The sequence below is a fragment of the Sinohyriopsis cumingii genome, chromosome 12 (genome assembly GCF_028554795.1).
Source record: "Sinohyriopsis cumingii isolate HCF-2022 chromosome 12, ASM2855479v2, whole genome shotgun sequence".
Classification (NCBI taxonomy): domain Eukaryota; kingdom Metazoa; phylum Mollusca; class Bivalvia; order Unionida; family Unionidae; genus Sinohyriopsis; species Sinohyriopsis cumingii.
Window position 1 is genome coordinate 17,142,612 of NC_142972.1, and position 18,509 is coordinate 17,161,120.

An 18,509-nucleotide genomic window follows, 5' to 3' on the forward strand; every position below is an offset into this window, starting at 1 on the left:
TATTAAATATGATATCATTATGTGATGTATTATGGGCCTGAGGCCTGAAGTACTGAATAAACTTTTTGTTCTTTTCTGTTGTAGAATTTTTATATAATTCTTTGTGTCCTGAAAATTTTCTATACATTTATCTAGAATTACACATGTTAAATGGCATGCTTTTTTGGCATATTTAAAGGCTTGTTATGTTTGGAATATTAATTAATTAAAATAGTCCTTGGATATTTTTGTCATTATGCAGCTTTGCTCTTTTTGTTTTGTTGGAACTAGTACGGCTTTTGTTTTTTCTGTATTTATAATCATATTTCAGTCTTTGCACCATAAATCAAGCCTGTTAAAAGCAACTTGTAACTTAAAAGTTATTTTGAAGCTCAGTGTTGGTTTTACTTGACCTGGAGAGTGTAGTGTCATTTGCATAGAGGTCAGTGGAAGAAACTGAATTTCCTATCTTAAGGGGTAAGTCATTAATAAATAGAATGAATAACAGAGATCTGGGTATACAGCCCTGTGGTACTCCACAATTAATATTTTTACTTTCAGAAAGGAGACCATTTTGAGATACTTTTTGCATTCTATCAGTTAAGTAAGAAGTAAACCAGTTATGGGAGTTTTCATATCAGTGTTTAATCTACCTGACACACCATGCATCAAATAAAAAAGTTTCTGATTTGACACACAAAAATAATCGCTGGTATGTAAACTGATGCACACCAATGTTATGTTTTTCTGAATAACACATAACAAAGGTTTGGTCTAACAACTTTAATGGCTAGATTACAACTCTCCCAAAAGAGAAAACACATGCATACTGGTTTCTCATGCTAATGTTGTCATAACACATAGGGTTACAACTGAGTGTGGAGCCTGGAGCTGACCTTAGGTGACCTGTCAGATCATTTGCAGCAAGAGAATGTTAAAACCATTATATTAACACAACCAACAAGAAGTAAGAAATAAACATGTGGTCTTAAAGTGATTCTGATGATAAACTATTATTTTATGTGCACCCTTGTCATGCAATGAAACAACAATTTTCATTCACTCAACTGTATGCCTTACATTGTTTCAAAATACTGTCAGCATTCGACTGAAAGTGGTATTCATGGCCAAAAAATTAAAATAGATCTGAAACAAATGAAATTATCTTTCAGACTGTGTTTACAACTCATCGATGATAACAGTAATATTATCGAACCAGTGGAGCCTTCAAAACAAGGTAATGGTTACACGCAAGATAAAACATAATTTTGTGCAGCATTATGGCTACATTTCAAAAAGAAGTCAAGTTGAGAGACAAATGTGAAAGTTAAGATGCCTTTATGTTTTGCCACATATGCACAAAGGCTAAAAAGAAAAACTCCATGATGAAATGTGCAAAAAACAAGAACTTTCAGAACAGTACATTGACAAGGGCATGCTGGGTTGCTAGAACACAAACTGCTGATTGAAGGTCCACAACATCAGGCAGATCTGAATGCGGTTTTAAAAAAAACATTCTTCCAAACAAGACATAGCAGTGAAGGTGCTACTTAAGTGTGTACACTGGTTGAGTGTAGAAGACACCCCTTTTCTAAAATACAAATCTCTTCTTAATTTAATACATGACTTAAAGGCTGAAGAAATTGATTCCATTTTGAAGAATTCTGCCATTCAGTATGACTCGGCTACTACCTGTTCAGAGTTACTAGAGAGCCTATCAAATGTTGCTGAGGACAGTCTTATACATGACCTTCAAAATTCACCATTTGCAGATTAAAGCGCTGACATAGCCTTACACTAAATGCCTTATATGCTCAGATTATTTCTGACGACATGAAACCATCAACAAGATTTTTAATGAATATAGAATGTTCAGAAGCTTCAGGCATGGGAATTGCAGATTCCATACTCCAGGAATTTCAGAAGAGGGTAGCTGGACCATAAAAGGTTATGAGCTTGGGGTCTGATGGGGCATCAGTGATAACAAGCAAAAGTAATGGTTAGTTAGAACTCCAATCTTATATTTTATTCCATTTTCATTATTATATGGAATGCAAAGGAGCAGTTGATAATTAAATTTACAATCATGTGATTCAATTTTTATTTTATATGGTTCTAAAAATCTTAAATAAAACAATTCTGTTTTCATAGAGATGAATGCTATACTACTATAACCCTTTAACTCATAGAGCAAAGTTACCCAGTGCAGTGCGCTATAAATAGAACACCTGTTACCTATTTGACTCCTGTCACATAGGTCTGCCTGTTAATTGTTAAGCAATGTAGTGTATGTTACGTTTAACAGCAATTTTAACCATTTTACATTTTTGGTACACATCTATTATGTATGGAAAAATTTAAGAGTAAAGTCAGATCGTTATAGGTGTGTAATTATTTTTTACTGAAGAATTTCTTATGTGCTTTAAAATCTTGAGAGAACTCGTTCACCATCATGTCAGTGAAGCCGCATGACAAACCGTAACTGCCATTTCTCATACTCGAAATTTACAAGTTTCTTGTACGCATCTACATCACTAAGTCATCTGAATTTGTTGCTGTTGTTGTTGTAGTGTTTAACGCCATTTTTCAGCACATGATAGGCTATGCATGGCAGCCAGTATTAATGGTGGAGGAAGAAACCAGGAAAACCCCGGAAAGAACCACCGACCCACGAGAAGCTACTGGCAAGCTTTCTCACATACCGACATTGGCTGAATCTGAGACTTGAACCCACGCAGGCAGAGGTGAGATGGCAGTGATCCGTAATGGAGAGCACTTTAGACCACTCGGCCACTTGGGGCCCCTTTCTGAATTTGATAATATGTAAAAACTAATTGCTGCCTACATCAATATCAGAGCCTTTACCTAAGTTATTAAAGCTTTCATAGTTGTGATTCTAATCGTGAAAACTCAAGAAAGTACTGAACGAAATCCATGGCCTCCATTTTGGAGAGTGGAGAATATGACCCAGCTACTTTAAATAGCAGATTTCGACCAGGGCATAAACAGTGACCACGTGATCTGACATAATGCTCATTCCCAGAAATGAATGCAGTATCTAATAGGGGATTTTCCCCGAAAGTGGCGCTACGAAAACTCGCCTAAAATGGCTGATGATTACAGCAGGCGTCAAAGGCGCTTCCATGCAAATGGAGTAGAGGCATCAGAAAGTGCTTCCATGCGAATGGAGTAGAGGCGTCCAAAGGCACTTGCATGAGGTAATGGGATAACTAAAAATGGAATTCATAATTATTGTGAATAATTATGAATCCAGTCAATACAAAATATTTCTCAGGTTGTGCAGCAATAATGATGTGTAAAAACCCTCCTATATACAGTGTTCACTGTGCGGCTAACAGGTTAGCGTCATGCAAGTTACAGACAGCAGAGCACATCCCTCACAAGAAGCAGCATCAATAAATACTGTTTTATTATTTCAAGATGGGTTTATATTTTAATTATGTAAATTATTTTAAAAAATTAAACTGATTAATATTTATGATTCATAATGTAAATTATTATTATCATTAGCTATTGTAGTAGTGTTTGTAATCATACTAATTTAGATAAATATTCTTGTGTTAAAATGCAAATAATGAAATAGTAAATAATGTAATGATATATCAATCATAATTCAACTCTAATGTTAAAGTTTAATAATTCATAAATTTTAAATAAAACTTTTAATTTTAGGGCAATGTGAAGAGAGCAGAGGGCTACAGCAGTTACAGGAAATAGTTGAGTGTCCAATGTTGACTATCAAGGAGATAAACTTTGTAATGTGGCTATCATATTTTAATGCCCTCATCACAGTTTTTAAAACTCTGTATGGTCCCCAGACATATCTAGCAGAGTACCCTCAAAGAATATGTATCATTCAACCACAATACAATAGGTGATAATTAAAACAAATGAATGTACATATCCATCAAAAACAATCATCAAAAAAATATACAAGGGCTCTGTTAAATGTAAATTTATTGAATGCTCTGCAAAATGCATGACCTGAAAGACTGTTCAACTTTTATTTCTGTTACCTGTTTCTCATTCTATGCAGATTGTTACTGATACGTTCATATCCATAACCTACCTGACGATGGATGCCATGGCACCAGTGACTATCCTTTCACAATTTTTCCAGACTGTGAATGTGGATGCTGTTTTGTGAAGGTACATTCCAAAATTAAATCTCAACATAGTTTCAGTGGACTCATTTGAAGTTTAAGCATTGTTATGGTGATAGCTGTGTTTATCTGAACTTTCAAAAGTGTAACTCCTGTCTATCTATAGAACACAATTAGTTATCCATTTTATTTTTACCAGTCCACAACCATGCAATAGTTAATTCCAGAGTCCTACCTTTAAGCTTTTGCACACAAGTATAATATTTGTTATCTTGTGTTTTAAAGGTCAAGTTGGACTTGCGTGTTAAAGACCTGGAGAAAGATGAAGACCCTGGACACATCACACCTCAAAAAACTCAAAGAAGACCAGGGCTGTTCCATTTAAACATACATGGAACCCAGGGAGGCAGTTTCTTAAAGAGATATGCCAGGGTACTTAAATTTCACAGAGTTCATATTAAAATGATAAGAAAATTCTAAATTGCATTTATGGGTGAGTACACTACATCAAAAGTGTCTTCCCTGGGTCCCATGTATGTTTTACTGGAACAACTCTCGTCCAGAAGATGTCATTTTCAAACAGGAACATCACATCACAACAAGGAATTTCAAGATACAGAAATGGCAGATGAGTTTGCTGATTCTTGTATTAGTATTGCAAATATCAAATCAAGGTAATTCTTTTGTTTGGTTTTATCAAAGAGTATTTATTTTTCAGAGCTTTAGTATCATTACACTCAAAACATCAGATTGATGAATGTGATGAATATTTTTATTTTCATTTTAAACCTTTATGTTCAGTAATGAGTACATTATTTGTATGGTACCATGATCAATATTTAAATTTTGTTTGTAACCTCTTGTTTGTTTTATTTAAAAACTTGTTATAACTTCCGATTCCCTGATGATGATACACTGACAGCCTTCTGCATCCTGTCTATGAGGCCTCTGTCCTTCTTAGACAAAAATCAACTGGAGGAATATGGTCAGGATCAAATTCTGACACTCTGCAAATTTTATGATACAGCCCGAACCATTACTTGGAAGGAGGATAGGGAAGATTAGAAGAAAGCATAAGAGCCCTTGTTTGACCCAGATCAAACTGTAGATGAGTGGCATATGGTCAAGCATGTTGTAAAGGCAAAACAATATTCATGTGACCAAATGTGGAAACTCTTGTACCTGTTTAACAAGTATCTCAAGGGTGAATTCCCTAATCTGCATAGCCTGGTCAAACTTGCCCTCAGAACAGAATCTAAACCTCCTTTAGGAACAGGGTTGGGATTGAGTAATAGAAATCTGATGCTTATCAAGATTGATGGGGAAGACAGAAGTACCTTCAATTTTGAGGAAGCTTTGAAGAAATGGAAAAAAACAAAAGAAAGAAGAGTCTATGATCTTAAAAACAAGAAATGATTTGTTAAATTGTCAACAGTTTACTGAGTCAGAGTTACATTTCAGAAGACTTCCTCAGTGAAAACATGACATGATGTGTGGGATAAGCTTTTCACTGCCTGATAGTCAAATAAATACATCCTGGTCACTAAAATCTAGTGTACTGTCTGCTTGTCGGAGTAATACATTCTAGTCACTACTACCTAGTGTAATGTATTCTTGTAACAAATTTTAAAAAACATGCCTTATTGGCTTTAGTTACGTTATATAATTAATATATTTGTTGTGTATTTAAACAATATAATGATTTTAAAAACTATTCATGGCTGATCATCGGCTTGAATAAGACTCATAGGTTTGGATTCTCACTCACTGTTTATTGCCTTCAAGAATCAAATGAATTATATGAAGCCATTTGTAGATGAAACACTGTAGCACAAAACATTTTCATTTTTTTCAAACAAACTTTCATGGTCTATAAGAAGATCCAAATAAACCATATTGTGCCAATCATTTCTCCCATATCTAGTGCTTGTAGCCCTTTATCAATCATAGATATGAGAGCAGCTCCGCATGAAAAGTCCACATCATTGTTTGTGCTAACAATAGCCAAAGTTACCAAAGATGTTGAAAACTTCAAGGTGGCAATTAATTTCCATATTAAAACATGCAAGGTTTGTAGTAATCTGTCGAGTTGCAGTGCAAAGTCACTAACAGCCACTAGCATAACATATTTTCAATGTTTAATTAATGACAAAAGGAACTAAATTTTAGGGGTGAAAAACATTAAGAAATACACAGTTTGTCATTTAATGAATGAATTATTAGTTTGAAAATAAAAAGTCAAAAGAAAATGAGAATAATTATTACAATTGCTGGTAGATAATGAATAAACACTAAAATTATGTGAAAGTAAGATCTAAATGGATTACTTCAGCACTAAATAAAACATTGCAATAATGTAAGTAGCCATGGAAATGATGACAATGAGTGTAGATGGCAATGTTATGGTCACAAAACTGAAATTAAATTATTTTGTTTTTATTTTACCAATTGTAACGCAATGAGTACTATCTATTATTTTTTCTTCCTCCCTTTGAAATTCTGTGTCCCTCCAAACATTTACAGGACAGAAAACAGTGTCACCTGCCCTCGGGATCATAGATACAACACTAAAGTAATAATAATAATAATGTTAATAGTACACTAAGTAGTTTTATGAATTTTCAATTAACAAATTTTTATGTTAACACATTTGAAAAATTAGTATCCCTTTTCATTATGCGTAATGAATTTTTGCTTTAACAAAAGCAGGTCAAACAGTTTGTACATAAATTTCTAGCCCTGCCCTCCATCCCTGCCATTTTTCATTCATCCAGTTACCATCTCTGTATTGTGTTTGCTGCATACTGAACTCAGAGCATTAGCCATTTTTGTGAGTTTTATCTCAAAATAACTTAATCTCCATGAGTTCCAAGTCAGGATCCATAGCAGAATCTTTTGACAATATGCAAGCTTTTATCAAGGATTTTTCAAGCACTTGTTCATGCTTTTATCAAAAAGGACCCCAAAAATGTTGACATTTTCCATTTTTCCTTTAGAAAGCAGTATGGGGCTAGTCCGAAAGAGCTGAGATACAAAGTATTTCTATCTCTACATGAAAAGATTTAAGCAATGTTGCTGTCTGGGAACATGCTGGCAAAGACATTGCTTATTCCCATGTTTAGCAAATAACTGTTATGCTTTGAAATTGAATGCAGAATCCAAATAACTTCAGCCCGCAAAGTGTCTTCTTTCAATACAAACAATGTCGTCAACTTCCAAGAAAACTGTTTAGGAGTGGTCAAGTTTACAGAGCTTGCTATGTCAATAAGGTTTTTGAGTATTCAAGTTAGCTTTGAGAGGTGGGACTGAAAATAACAATGCAACATCCACTGCTTCTGGTCACACACCTTCTTTGTCTGGTGCTTGATGTTTAGCACCTTTTGCATGAGATTTCAGAGAACTTTCACCCATATACATGACACTAAATATTTAAAGACTTAATTTAAAATGAGCTAAATAAATGTCTGCATATTTCTGAGGCTATTCTTTATATTCTTGATTTTCAAGCCATGATGCTTAGAATTTTGTTTTGCTCACACTCTTTGCATCCAGACATGTGAACAGGCCAAAACCCACATCCAGGCAAAACCGATGGTTACCAAAAATCATAATAGTCTCATCTGAGATTGCAATACCTTTTTTGTGCATTAAGTTTCATTTTCATGGGTTTCCTCACAATATTCCAGGATTATATAAAAAAAATTTAAGCATTTTCAAGGTTTTCCAGGATGCCTATGGAATCAAGGGTTTTCATGGCTTGCTATAGACCCTGCCAAGAGCTCATCAACATTACTTTCAAGCACCACAGACAGTCTAAACAGTCTACAAGTCATGATACAAAGTTAGACTTGTGAAAAGGAATGAAAAAGGTGAAAGCTTAACTGACGTAGCACACAGCCTCAATCTTGCACCTTCAAGTTTTCTTACCATCCTCAAAAGTACTGACAAAATACAGGCACTGCATTGTGAGTAAATAATGTGCGAGAGACAACAATGGAGAAGATAGAAAATCTACTCAGTTTGTTGATTGAAGAACAAACACAACAACATACCCAACCATGTTTGATCACGATTCATGAAAAAGCAAAATCTATTGACGATTTAAGGGATCATGATGGTGGAGAAGGATCTTTAGTCAGTCAAGAGACATTTAAATCCAGACATGGCTGGTTTGAACAATTTAAGAAGCATGCTAACCTGCACAAATTACATGTGAAAGGAGAGGCAGCAAGTGCTCATGTTGTGATCACTGAACATTTCCCAGACAAACTGAAGTAGATGACAAGGGAAGGGGGATATGTGGCAAAACAGTTGCTTAATTTGCATCAGTCCAGACTCTTCTGGAAGAAGATGCCATCATGTACCTGCATATCTAAAGAGGAAAAGTTGGCACCAGGCTTCAAAGCATTAACAGATCGGCTTAGGCTTCTTCTAGGAGGCAATGCAGAGGGTGATGTTTGTTTATCACTCTGAGAACCCATGTTCTTTGAAGGGATACAGCAAGAGGGATACAGCAAGGCAAATCTTCTCATGGTTAGGCCATTCAAACTGCAAAGCTTGGGTGAAAGCCAGTCTTTTTCGGGACTGCATCACATCTTATTTATCCCCTGGTGATCCTGTCAACTGCAATATCCATATGTTTTTTCTTGCCTCCAAACCCAACTTTGTTAATTCAGCCAGTGGACCTGGGAGTTACCTGTACATGCAAAATGATTTTACATGTGGTGTGCTATGACTTCTGGAGGAATTGCAATATCAAGGGGGCACTAGATAACACAGGGGCACCATGGAATGAAAAAAGCAGTGCAACCATGAATGCCGTTTTGAAGAAAATGTGGCCATAATGTGTCCATCACTTTGTACAGTTTGAAAGAAAGCAGGATGGTGATAACAGACAGATTGTGGAGCTGATGCAGGAAACAGGATTTACAGAAGTTAATGAAGATGATGTAAATGAGTTGTTGGAATCCCATGCTAGGATTTGACAAATGAAGACCTTATGGAGCTGAGTGCACAAAGTGAAACACAAGAAACAGAAGACACAATTCGCAAACATCCTCGCCAAAATGCCTTACTGTGAAGTGTATGTCACAACCTTTTATGCAAATTGAATGAGTGCTAGTTTTATGACTCTATGGCCATAAACTAAGTAACAGGAAAAAGCGAAACCAACAAGTTTTGTAAAGCTTAACAAATAATTTAATTATCAAAGTTATAAATGAAAATGTGAGAGGAACTTACAGTATTATGAACTGAATCCAAAATAATCCTGACAAAGTTCTATGAAAGCCCAAATAAATGAAAAGTTTCAGATAAATAAACACTTCCAGAATAATGTTATAGTCCAAATTATGGGCATTTCTATTTCCACTGAACAGACCACACACATTTTTCCTCTCAAATAATACCTAAGTACAACATAAAACATGTCTGCAGTCTTACAACAGGAACACAATAAAAAAAGATGACTCCAAAAATCTGAATGAATCTGACTGCTCATTTCTTTCCTTATAGAAACATCTACTGTGACTATATTTCACAATATACCTCACATGCTGGATCTTCTACTCATTTTGCCTTGAAACTGCCTATTCATGTGACCTAGCCCAACCAATGGGACATTACTGAATTCTAGTACAGTCCAGACCCCATCAGCCAATGAGAAATTAATCCAAAGGCACCATTAAGTCTTATTATTAGTAATTGTTAACATATATGTCAGTATCTTTATACAGAGCCTAAGTAATTTTATGCTCTAAACAGACTCTGGTCATGTATGCAAAATCTAACTATTTTTGCCAGGAGTTACAAAAAATATAGATAAACATAACACTAGAGATTTTCAAACAAGATGACCTGAATCTGGAATGTGAGCAGAAAAGATGAAGATGCCCTTCACTGCTATAAGAAGCTCAATAAAACAAACAAAATGTCACTTGATACTATATTCAAGATGAGGGACCAGTGACTCTTTAGTCATCTACCTCAGGACCTCAACCATCAACTTTTACAAGTCAATCACTGCCTATCAATACTGAATAGTGCCACTTCATTTTCTTTTTTCATTTTTGTTCCCTTTTCTTCCTTTATACTGCATTTGTTTCAATACTGTTCATTTCAAATTAATTACTGTTCATTATAATATATAACTATATATGTGTACCATATATTCACCTTCCTTTATATGTATTATCTCAGGACGCCTATCTCTAATTATTGCCTCTAAATTAATAGGAAATTCATTTTCATTAAACCAAATGTTTGCTTAACAAATGATTTTCAAGGGATACATTCCATTAGTAAACAAGGAGTTAGTTTATTTGGTTCACAGTATTTGCTGAAAAACCTAGTTTAAAAGGTGAACCTGCATTCTGATGTCAACTTGAATAAAGGCCAGTTTCAAACTCTTCCCATGAGTGGCCAGTATTGACAGGTCTGACTGTATATGTAAATTAAAGACTTTAACCAAAACCTTAACAAAATGCTGCTGATGATTATACCATTACTTCTGACAGAAAAGTGACTGACATGTCACACTTTACCACTAACGTGAGCTTCAGAAATACGGATTACTATATTTTAATTATATTCTAAATAATTTTGTATTTGATACATTATTGACAGTATGCATTTCCAAAATCCACATTAAAAAACTAATTTTAAAACCTCTTTGATAAAGCTAGAACTATTTAATTTGATACTCATGAAGATATTTGAAATTAAACACATGATTTATATACAACACCACATGTATATTTTCTTGCCTGACAGGCTCAATATATTTCCAATCCAAAACTAAACCCATTCTTCCAGCCAAATTGAGCAAAATACAAAATAAAGTTTCTGATATGTACATACCTGTTGGTATACACTTACACAGCTGCAACAAAATGGAAACATGTTTCTTCTGTGTGTTATAGCCATCCACCTCTCTCTGGCGGATCATCACAGTTCTGGCGACATTTAAAGTCTTGTCCTTCTTGTCAGTTTTATCACTTCTTTTACAAACAATCACAACTAGTTCCTGAAATTTGTCCATGGCATTCTGGATCTGATCAAGGTCTCTTAGAGTAATTGTTCCATTCTCAAGAGCAGTCACTCTTTGCTCTATCACAGACACTGCCTTTCTCAATTCTTTAATGCATATATCTGATAGGAGGCAACGCTTCCTTTCATCTCCATCTGAAAATATACAGAAGTCTTTAAAATATTAGGTCTCCCCAGTCACCTAATGACAAAAGGCAGAGGACTGCAAACTCTGTGAATTACAGAGGGCTAAATAGTGATGGCATGATATATTCTTTTATCCATATACATACTGATACAGTGCTTTCTCCAGCTTTACACAACTAGACTTTGTTTGTAAAACAATTATGCTCTCAATGAAGACCACAAAAAGATCAAGTCCAAGAAGTTAAAAAATTTGGTTGTTGTTGTTGTTGTGTTTAACACCATTTTTCATCACACAATAGGCTATACATGGCGGCCAGTATTAATGGTGGAGGAAGAACCCAGGAAAACCCCGGAAAGAACCAATGACCCACGAGAAGCTACTGGCAAGCTTTCTCACATACCGAAATTGGCTGAATCCGAGACTCGAACCCACACATAAAAAATTTGAAACAATATAAAAAATTGCTTTAATATGAGCAGATCTAACCAGGTTATCTACATATCAATAACCACATGCATATCAACTTTTCTTGTTTCTTTTTCTGTTTTAGGGGGTGGGGATGGAGGGGATTTTATTTATGCAAACATGGTAGTCCCAAAAGTTAAAAAATGAGTAAAGGAGATTAAAAAACTGCTGTAATGTCCCGAAAACCTATCAGGTCAACAACCCATGAATACAAATATGCCTATGAAGCCACAGTAGCTCAAAGGAAAGAGCATACTACTCATAATCCAAGGGTAATGAGTCTGACACCTATCCAGGCCAGCCGGGGTCAGCCGACTTTATGTGTCCTTGGGAAAGGTACTCAGCTCCCATTTCCTTGGCATGATATAGCCAATAATGTGCTAAAAAAGCTATTAAAACCAGCGTAAACAAAAGTAACCCAAAAATAAATATGCTTTAATAATCTGTCTACCTCAGGTGATTTGCTTAATCATGCTAACAACGTGCTTGTAAAAAAAACAATAAAAAAGTTCAGTAGGAAGAGATAAATAGGCCTGAGAACACTCACATGTCTGTTGATCTGGTATTTTAAAACAAAGTTGTTTAAAACTTGTTATATTTTTAGTAATGGTGGCCAAATGTGATGTCTCCATGCCAGAATACATGTCTCTATGCCAGAATACTTTCGTTTAAATCTGGTGTAAATCTATTGCACTGTTTTTAAGAAGTCATTTAAAGGTTTTTTCCATATTTTGCAATTGCAGCCATTTGACACTTGATCAGCAAAATTTCTGCAAAGCTGAAAGCACTTTATTTGAGAATACTTTCAAAAATATGTGATCAAATTGTGTTAAGTAGTTTTTGATCAAGAGATGTTGTCAAAGCTGGGTGTTTTTTGTAATGGTGGCCAATCACTTCATGGCATAGCAGCATCACTTATATACATTTAAAACCTTTGAGGCAGAATATTTTCTGTGAAACCTGGTCAAATTATATTAAGTGATTTTTGAGAAGTCACTCAAAGGATTTCTATTTTTAGCAATGGAGTTTTAGTAATGGTGGCCATATCTGATGGAGAATAAGCATCATTTGTAAACATTTCAGTGCAATCTATAAGAGGATGCTTTCTGGCAAATTTAGCCAAATTTTACTTAAAAGTTTTTAGAAGTCCTTTTAAAGGTTTTTCTATTTCTTTAGTAACAGTGTCCATGTTTGTTGGCTCATCTGCATCATCAGAACCAGCCTGAAAGGTCTTCATGACAAAATGTTTCCTTTCATATTTGGTCAAATTCTGTTAAACAGTTTTTGAGAAATATTTTCTTTTTCCAAACTGAAAGCTCTGCAGACTCATTAAAGTCCCTAATTGCCACAAATGTAGTAGAAAGCTTGATTTCAGATGCTGTTACTCTCATGGGGTATGTCCAATACCATCCATTTCTTAAAGAGAAGGTACATGATACATCCACACTTAAAACAAAAATATTCTGATCTTTACAATATAAATACACCTGTTTTATCTATGCTTTATGGAGTTAAAAGATATGACAAAGGTTTTCCTTTAGCAAAAGAAAATCAGACTTAAGGGGTTACAACAGTGGCTGTAGTACGAAGAAAGGTGAGCCCAGGACAGCTCAGGGTTCCAACCAGAGAAGGAGATACTAGTCTCAACCCTATAGTGCCCAAAACAGTTACTGGGCCAGAAGAGAGCTGCTTATACCAGCACCCCAAGCAAGACCTCAATTAAAACTTGTGGATGTAATCTCTGTGAAGAAGCTACAGCACTGCAAGTAAGAGCTATCACATGTGATGCGTAGATTTTACAATCATTTTGAGGCCCCCTCTGGTATTTTACAGAAGGTCTTTCCAAAATATCAGACCATGCTATTGAAATGAATTCCTCTGCAGGCAGAGAGGGTCACAAAACTTTGGGTGCATTGGGAAGACCTGTAAAGATTCAGGTCTCCATTCTTTCTCTCTGGGCTCAATACATAGCAAATTCTAAAAGCCAAAGATCAGTTCATTCCAAGAAGGTCAGACACCTTATCTGATTTTGAATCCTTAGATTCAAGATCTGCCATATGAGAATCTAAATCAATTCTTCCCAGAGGTGATAGATCTTCCGGTATCCTGGGGAAGAGCCATGTTAGAGACAGTATCATGGTTGTCAAATTCTGAATCCTTAGATTCAAGATCTGCCATTTGGGACTCTAAATCATTCAAGTCTTCCTAGAGGTGATACATCCCTCTTTTATATTGGGATAGAATTAACACTTTTAAGGGGAGTACCTCTACACATGACTTTGTCATTATTGTCCTCAACTTCTAAGGGTTTCTGACACCTATCAAACTTTCTGACAAGGTTGTCGAACTGTAAGATGCATGGGATATAACTCTCTGTTACTTATGCAAGATCTGATCAATAAATATGAAGATGCATTCTTTCTAAGCATCCTTGGAATCAATCTACTTTTTTTGTCTCACTACTAGTAACTGCTTTAGATGAAATGAGTGCCAAAACTGCTACATTTACATCAGGGGCATTCTAGGTAATATTAGTAGAGTGAGTTGCCTCATGCAAAACAAAATATTTGTTATTTTATTTTCCTCTTTCAAAAATTCATACATGGAATCAACTAATGTAGCAATCACTTCATTATGTCACTTTTAGAAAGTTCCTTGATGAGTCACCATGTCGAGATGACAAAAATGATTTTGTGGAAGACTTGGCCTCTTATGTGGCCTTACTTGTACTGTCTTCTTTGCCATAAGATTTGTCCTGTTGCCTCCACTTTCCTCAAGGACTGGTTTTTAGGCCTGATGCTATGGTCTGAGTTATCTTTCGATCTATTACTGGGATCTGTCTTCTCTGAGCCTGACATACCCACCTGTCAAGACACATGGCCCTATCAGTTGACCCAATAAGATCTAGCTGTGTTTGACACTACTTTCCAACTGGAGTTAAAAAAATTATTAGATTGACATTGCATTTTTCGTGCATGCACTTGTCAGATCAAGACAATCATTATGGTTAACAGAACTGACAGGCTCAGTCCTAAATATTTGAAGACCTCTACATTGGAAAGGAAGTATAGTTTGATAGCTACTGTGGTATGTGATGATAGTAAAATTATCTTGGCCCTCTATTCATAATAGTTCATAATGAGATATTGTGTAGACAAGCCAATAGTACTGTTGGAATACTGTCATCACTTAAAAAATAATTTTGTTTAGATTTGGTTACCTAGTTTCTCTGGCCCTTTCAGCCACCATAAAGACCAAAACAGCTGGGAAAGCCATACGAACTCTGGTTATATTTAAAGTATCAAAGCCCAAAAGTTATTGTGTATGCGTAAAACAATCCTTAGTTTACATTCAGACATTAATTTGTAAAAGACAAAAGCTTGAACAATATACTTGGTATCTGAAAATTGTGTGTACTCATGAAAACTATTATAAATATTGAAAATATGATGTCTTGAAAATGAGAGGGTCTAATTATTTACAGTACAATTATTTCAGGCTTTATGGGTTTTTATTGTATCTAGAACTATATTTTATAGCATATCTACATCAACCTTTGTCCAATTCTGAAAGACTTTTCTGCCAGAATGCTTTCATAGTTGGTCAAATCCAACTGAACTGTTTTTCTTAAGACAGTGTTGTTTAAATGTTTTCTATTGTTAGAAATGGCAGCTAAATATCACAGCAGAGCAACAGCAATGGTAAGCATTAGATTACTTTCTGTGAAAACTTTGTCCAATTCTGTTCATTAGTGTTGAGGAGTTCAACAGTAGCCATATTTGATGATGGACTGAAATCACCTGTATATATTTAACAGCACTACATGCAAGGATGCTTTCTATCAAATTTTGCAAATTCTGTGAGGGGTTGTTGTGAAGAAGTCATTTAAATCTGTCTATATTTGGTACTAGTGGCCATATCTGATGGCAAGTCTGCATCATTTGCATAAATGTACGTTATGCCAGGATGCATTCTGTTAATAAATGAGGTCAAATTTTGTTCAGCTGTTACTGAGAAGCCACCATTTAGTGGTTTTCATACTTTAGTAATGGCTACCATATCTGATAGCAAATCAACCTCATTTTATAAATATGAACACCTTTCAAGCCAGGATGTTCTCTGTCAAATTTGATTAAATTATGCATTATGCTGAGAAATGTTTAATACTCATTTAATTTTTTTCTATGTACAGAAATGAAGAACATATTTGATGGCTGATTGACATCATTTTTATAAAAATTAAAGGCCTTTGTGCTAGGATGTTTCCTGTAAAATTTGGTAAAATTCAGTTGAGCAGTTTTTGAGAAGAATTCATTTCAAGGTTTCCTGTTATCAGTAATGGTGACCAATATTTGTATAAAATTAAAAGCCTACTATGCCTGGATATTTAATTTCTGTCTTTTAAGCAATCTTTGAGAATAAATCTTTAAAAGGTCTTTCTACATTTCATAATAACAGCGATATTTAATTGTGGATTGTTAGCATTTGTACAAATTTGAAAGACCTTCATGCCAGGTCACTTTCTGTCAAATTGTACTGATATTTCTAAAGATTATACTTATGCTGTCTTTTCCCTCGTTTGATTTCCTTGAAGATATACATCATGTAAAACAGTAGTCTATAAATTTCAATCCTAATTGCATAATATATGGCTGAGCACAACTTTATAAATTTATATTTAAAGAAATGCCTGCTATTTTGAAATTTGAGACAAACTTACAAATCATATTCAGGAAGTGTGAAAATGGTGTCCATGTGAGAATATGATGAAAGATAATTCTATCTTCCTCCATGTCCTTTCTGTCTAATGCAGTCTTCCATTCTTTTTCAAACATATCTGAAAGAAGAGTTCCAAAGCGAGATCTTTCATGTTCTCCAAATCGATAGGCTTGAAAGTCATATCCTCTTGATATCACCTGCAAATAGAAATACACCCATTAACTCCAGCTGCAAGTTGTACATGAATTTGACATACAAAATCAAACATAAGATCCCAGAGTTAAAACTTGAGGAATTGGCAGAAATTTTTTCACATAAAAACCCACATCTGGAATGTACCCTAAACCTACCCCATGATAAAGTCATGGTAAGACAACTTGTGAATCTCATGTGACTACAATGATTGATTGACATGTATATTTTATGACAATGACCATATTAAGTAGTGTTTTACAGCAATCCATAAACAATAGTCTCTCAAAGCAACTGACTCTCTACTGTCCAACAAGATTTTCAAGAAATTTAAGACCTTTTATTACTTTTAACAGCTTAGTGTTGAAACAGTCTCGGATATTCTTGAGTGATAAGATTTTCAAAGTCACCACTGTAGAATCCATAGTGGTGAAAACCCCATGTTTATATGTTTTTATATGTACAGGGAATAGCATAAACAATATTTTCAAGATGGCTGTGATATTGGCCATAATGGACGTCAGACTGTTATCATTTTCATTACGTACCACCCAGATATCACATCTTTAAATGAAAATCCATGTTGATATGACCATCAGTTCAGAAGGAATAGCAATAACAAGATTTTCAAGAAGGTTTCCATGGCTGCCACAGTGATTTCTGAGCTACACCATTTTCATTTAGATTTTCACTGAGGACCAACTAAACCTTGGGATGAACATGGGGGAGGGGTCAAGTTTCATGGCAAAAGGTTTAGGAAGAGTAGTGATAACAAACTTGTGTTAATAGACAGACATCAACTGATGCTGTACAACTGACAACAAACAGCAGGTGATCCCTAAGCTCTTCTTGTCTATAACCAGCAGTGCTAAAAACTGCTAGTTGTTGTTGTTTTTGTAGGGTTTAATGCCATTTTTCAGCACAAGATAGCTTATACATAGCAGCCAATATAAATGGTGGAGGAAGAACTTGGGAAAACCCTGGGAAGAACCACTGACCCATGAGAAGCTACTGGCAAGCTTTCTCACATACCCACATTGGCCGAATCCGAGACTTGAACCCACACAGACAGAGGTGAGATGGCAGTGATCCATAACAGTGAGCACTTTAGACCACTCGGCCCCCCCATAAAAACTGGAATAGTTGCATCCACCAAGTTTTGTCATAAATGTCTCCAGCTATAGTAAAACAAATGCAATAACTCTTACAAAAATCAAGACAAGACAAGATCTGACAATACATGCATTTACTTACTGGCAATGATGCAGAGTGACTAGCCATCTCTGTGAAGTAGCCAAAACAAGGTTTTCAATTGGCTACTGTGGTACCATTTTCAGTCACAACTACCTGGACATCATAAGAAGTCTTTCAGTGAAAACCCTATGTTGATATGACATTCATTAAATAGTAATGATAACAAACTTTTCAAGAGGCCCACTTAGTTGACCAATCTGGATGACTGAGCAGCCCTATTTTTATTTAGGACCAACATCACAAGACATCTAGTGAAAACCTAATCTAGATATGACCATCCCAATCTGATTAAAATCAGATCTCTGCTGTCTTACGCGAAGATCAGATGACAACCACTTAAGGGTCATGTTCTGGTGACCTTTGAGTAAGCCAATGGAAATGCAACTTTCAAAAATCTGGAAGTGAATCAAATCATTCGGTACACATTCATGCTCTTCGTCCATAGTGATGTCTCCAAACGCAAAGATATAATACTTTGTCTGATTGGTTGATACATTTAGCAATTATGACAATAACATAGTTTACCAGAACATGACCCCTGAGCAGTCGCTGTCAGATCTTCAAGTATAACAGCGGAGATCTGATTTTAATCAGATAGTGAC

At 35.3% G+C, this 18,509-nt stretch overlaps 1 protein-coding gene across 1 annotated transcript in view; it reads right to left on the reverse strand.

Annotated features, from left to right (window-relative positions):
- The window catches only part of LOC149786037 (E3 ubiquitin-protein ligase rnf213-alpha-like), a 143,317-nt gene that overhangs the window by 5,971 nt on the left and 118,837 nt on the right, over positions 1–18,509 (reverse strand). Inside the window, exons 18-19 of the mRNA XM_089978106.1 lie at positions 16,463–16,658; positions 10,962–11,285 (exon numbers count right to left, since the gene is read on the reverse strand). Coding sequence (XP_089834232.1) covers positions 10,962–11,285; positions 16,463–16,658 — 520 coding nt within the window. The remainder of the gene's footprint in view (positions 1–10,961; positions 11,286–16,462; positions 16,659–18,509) is intronic.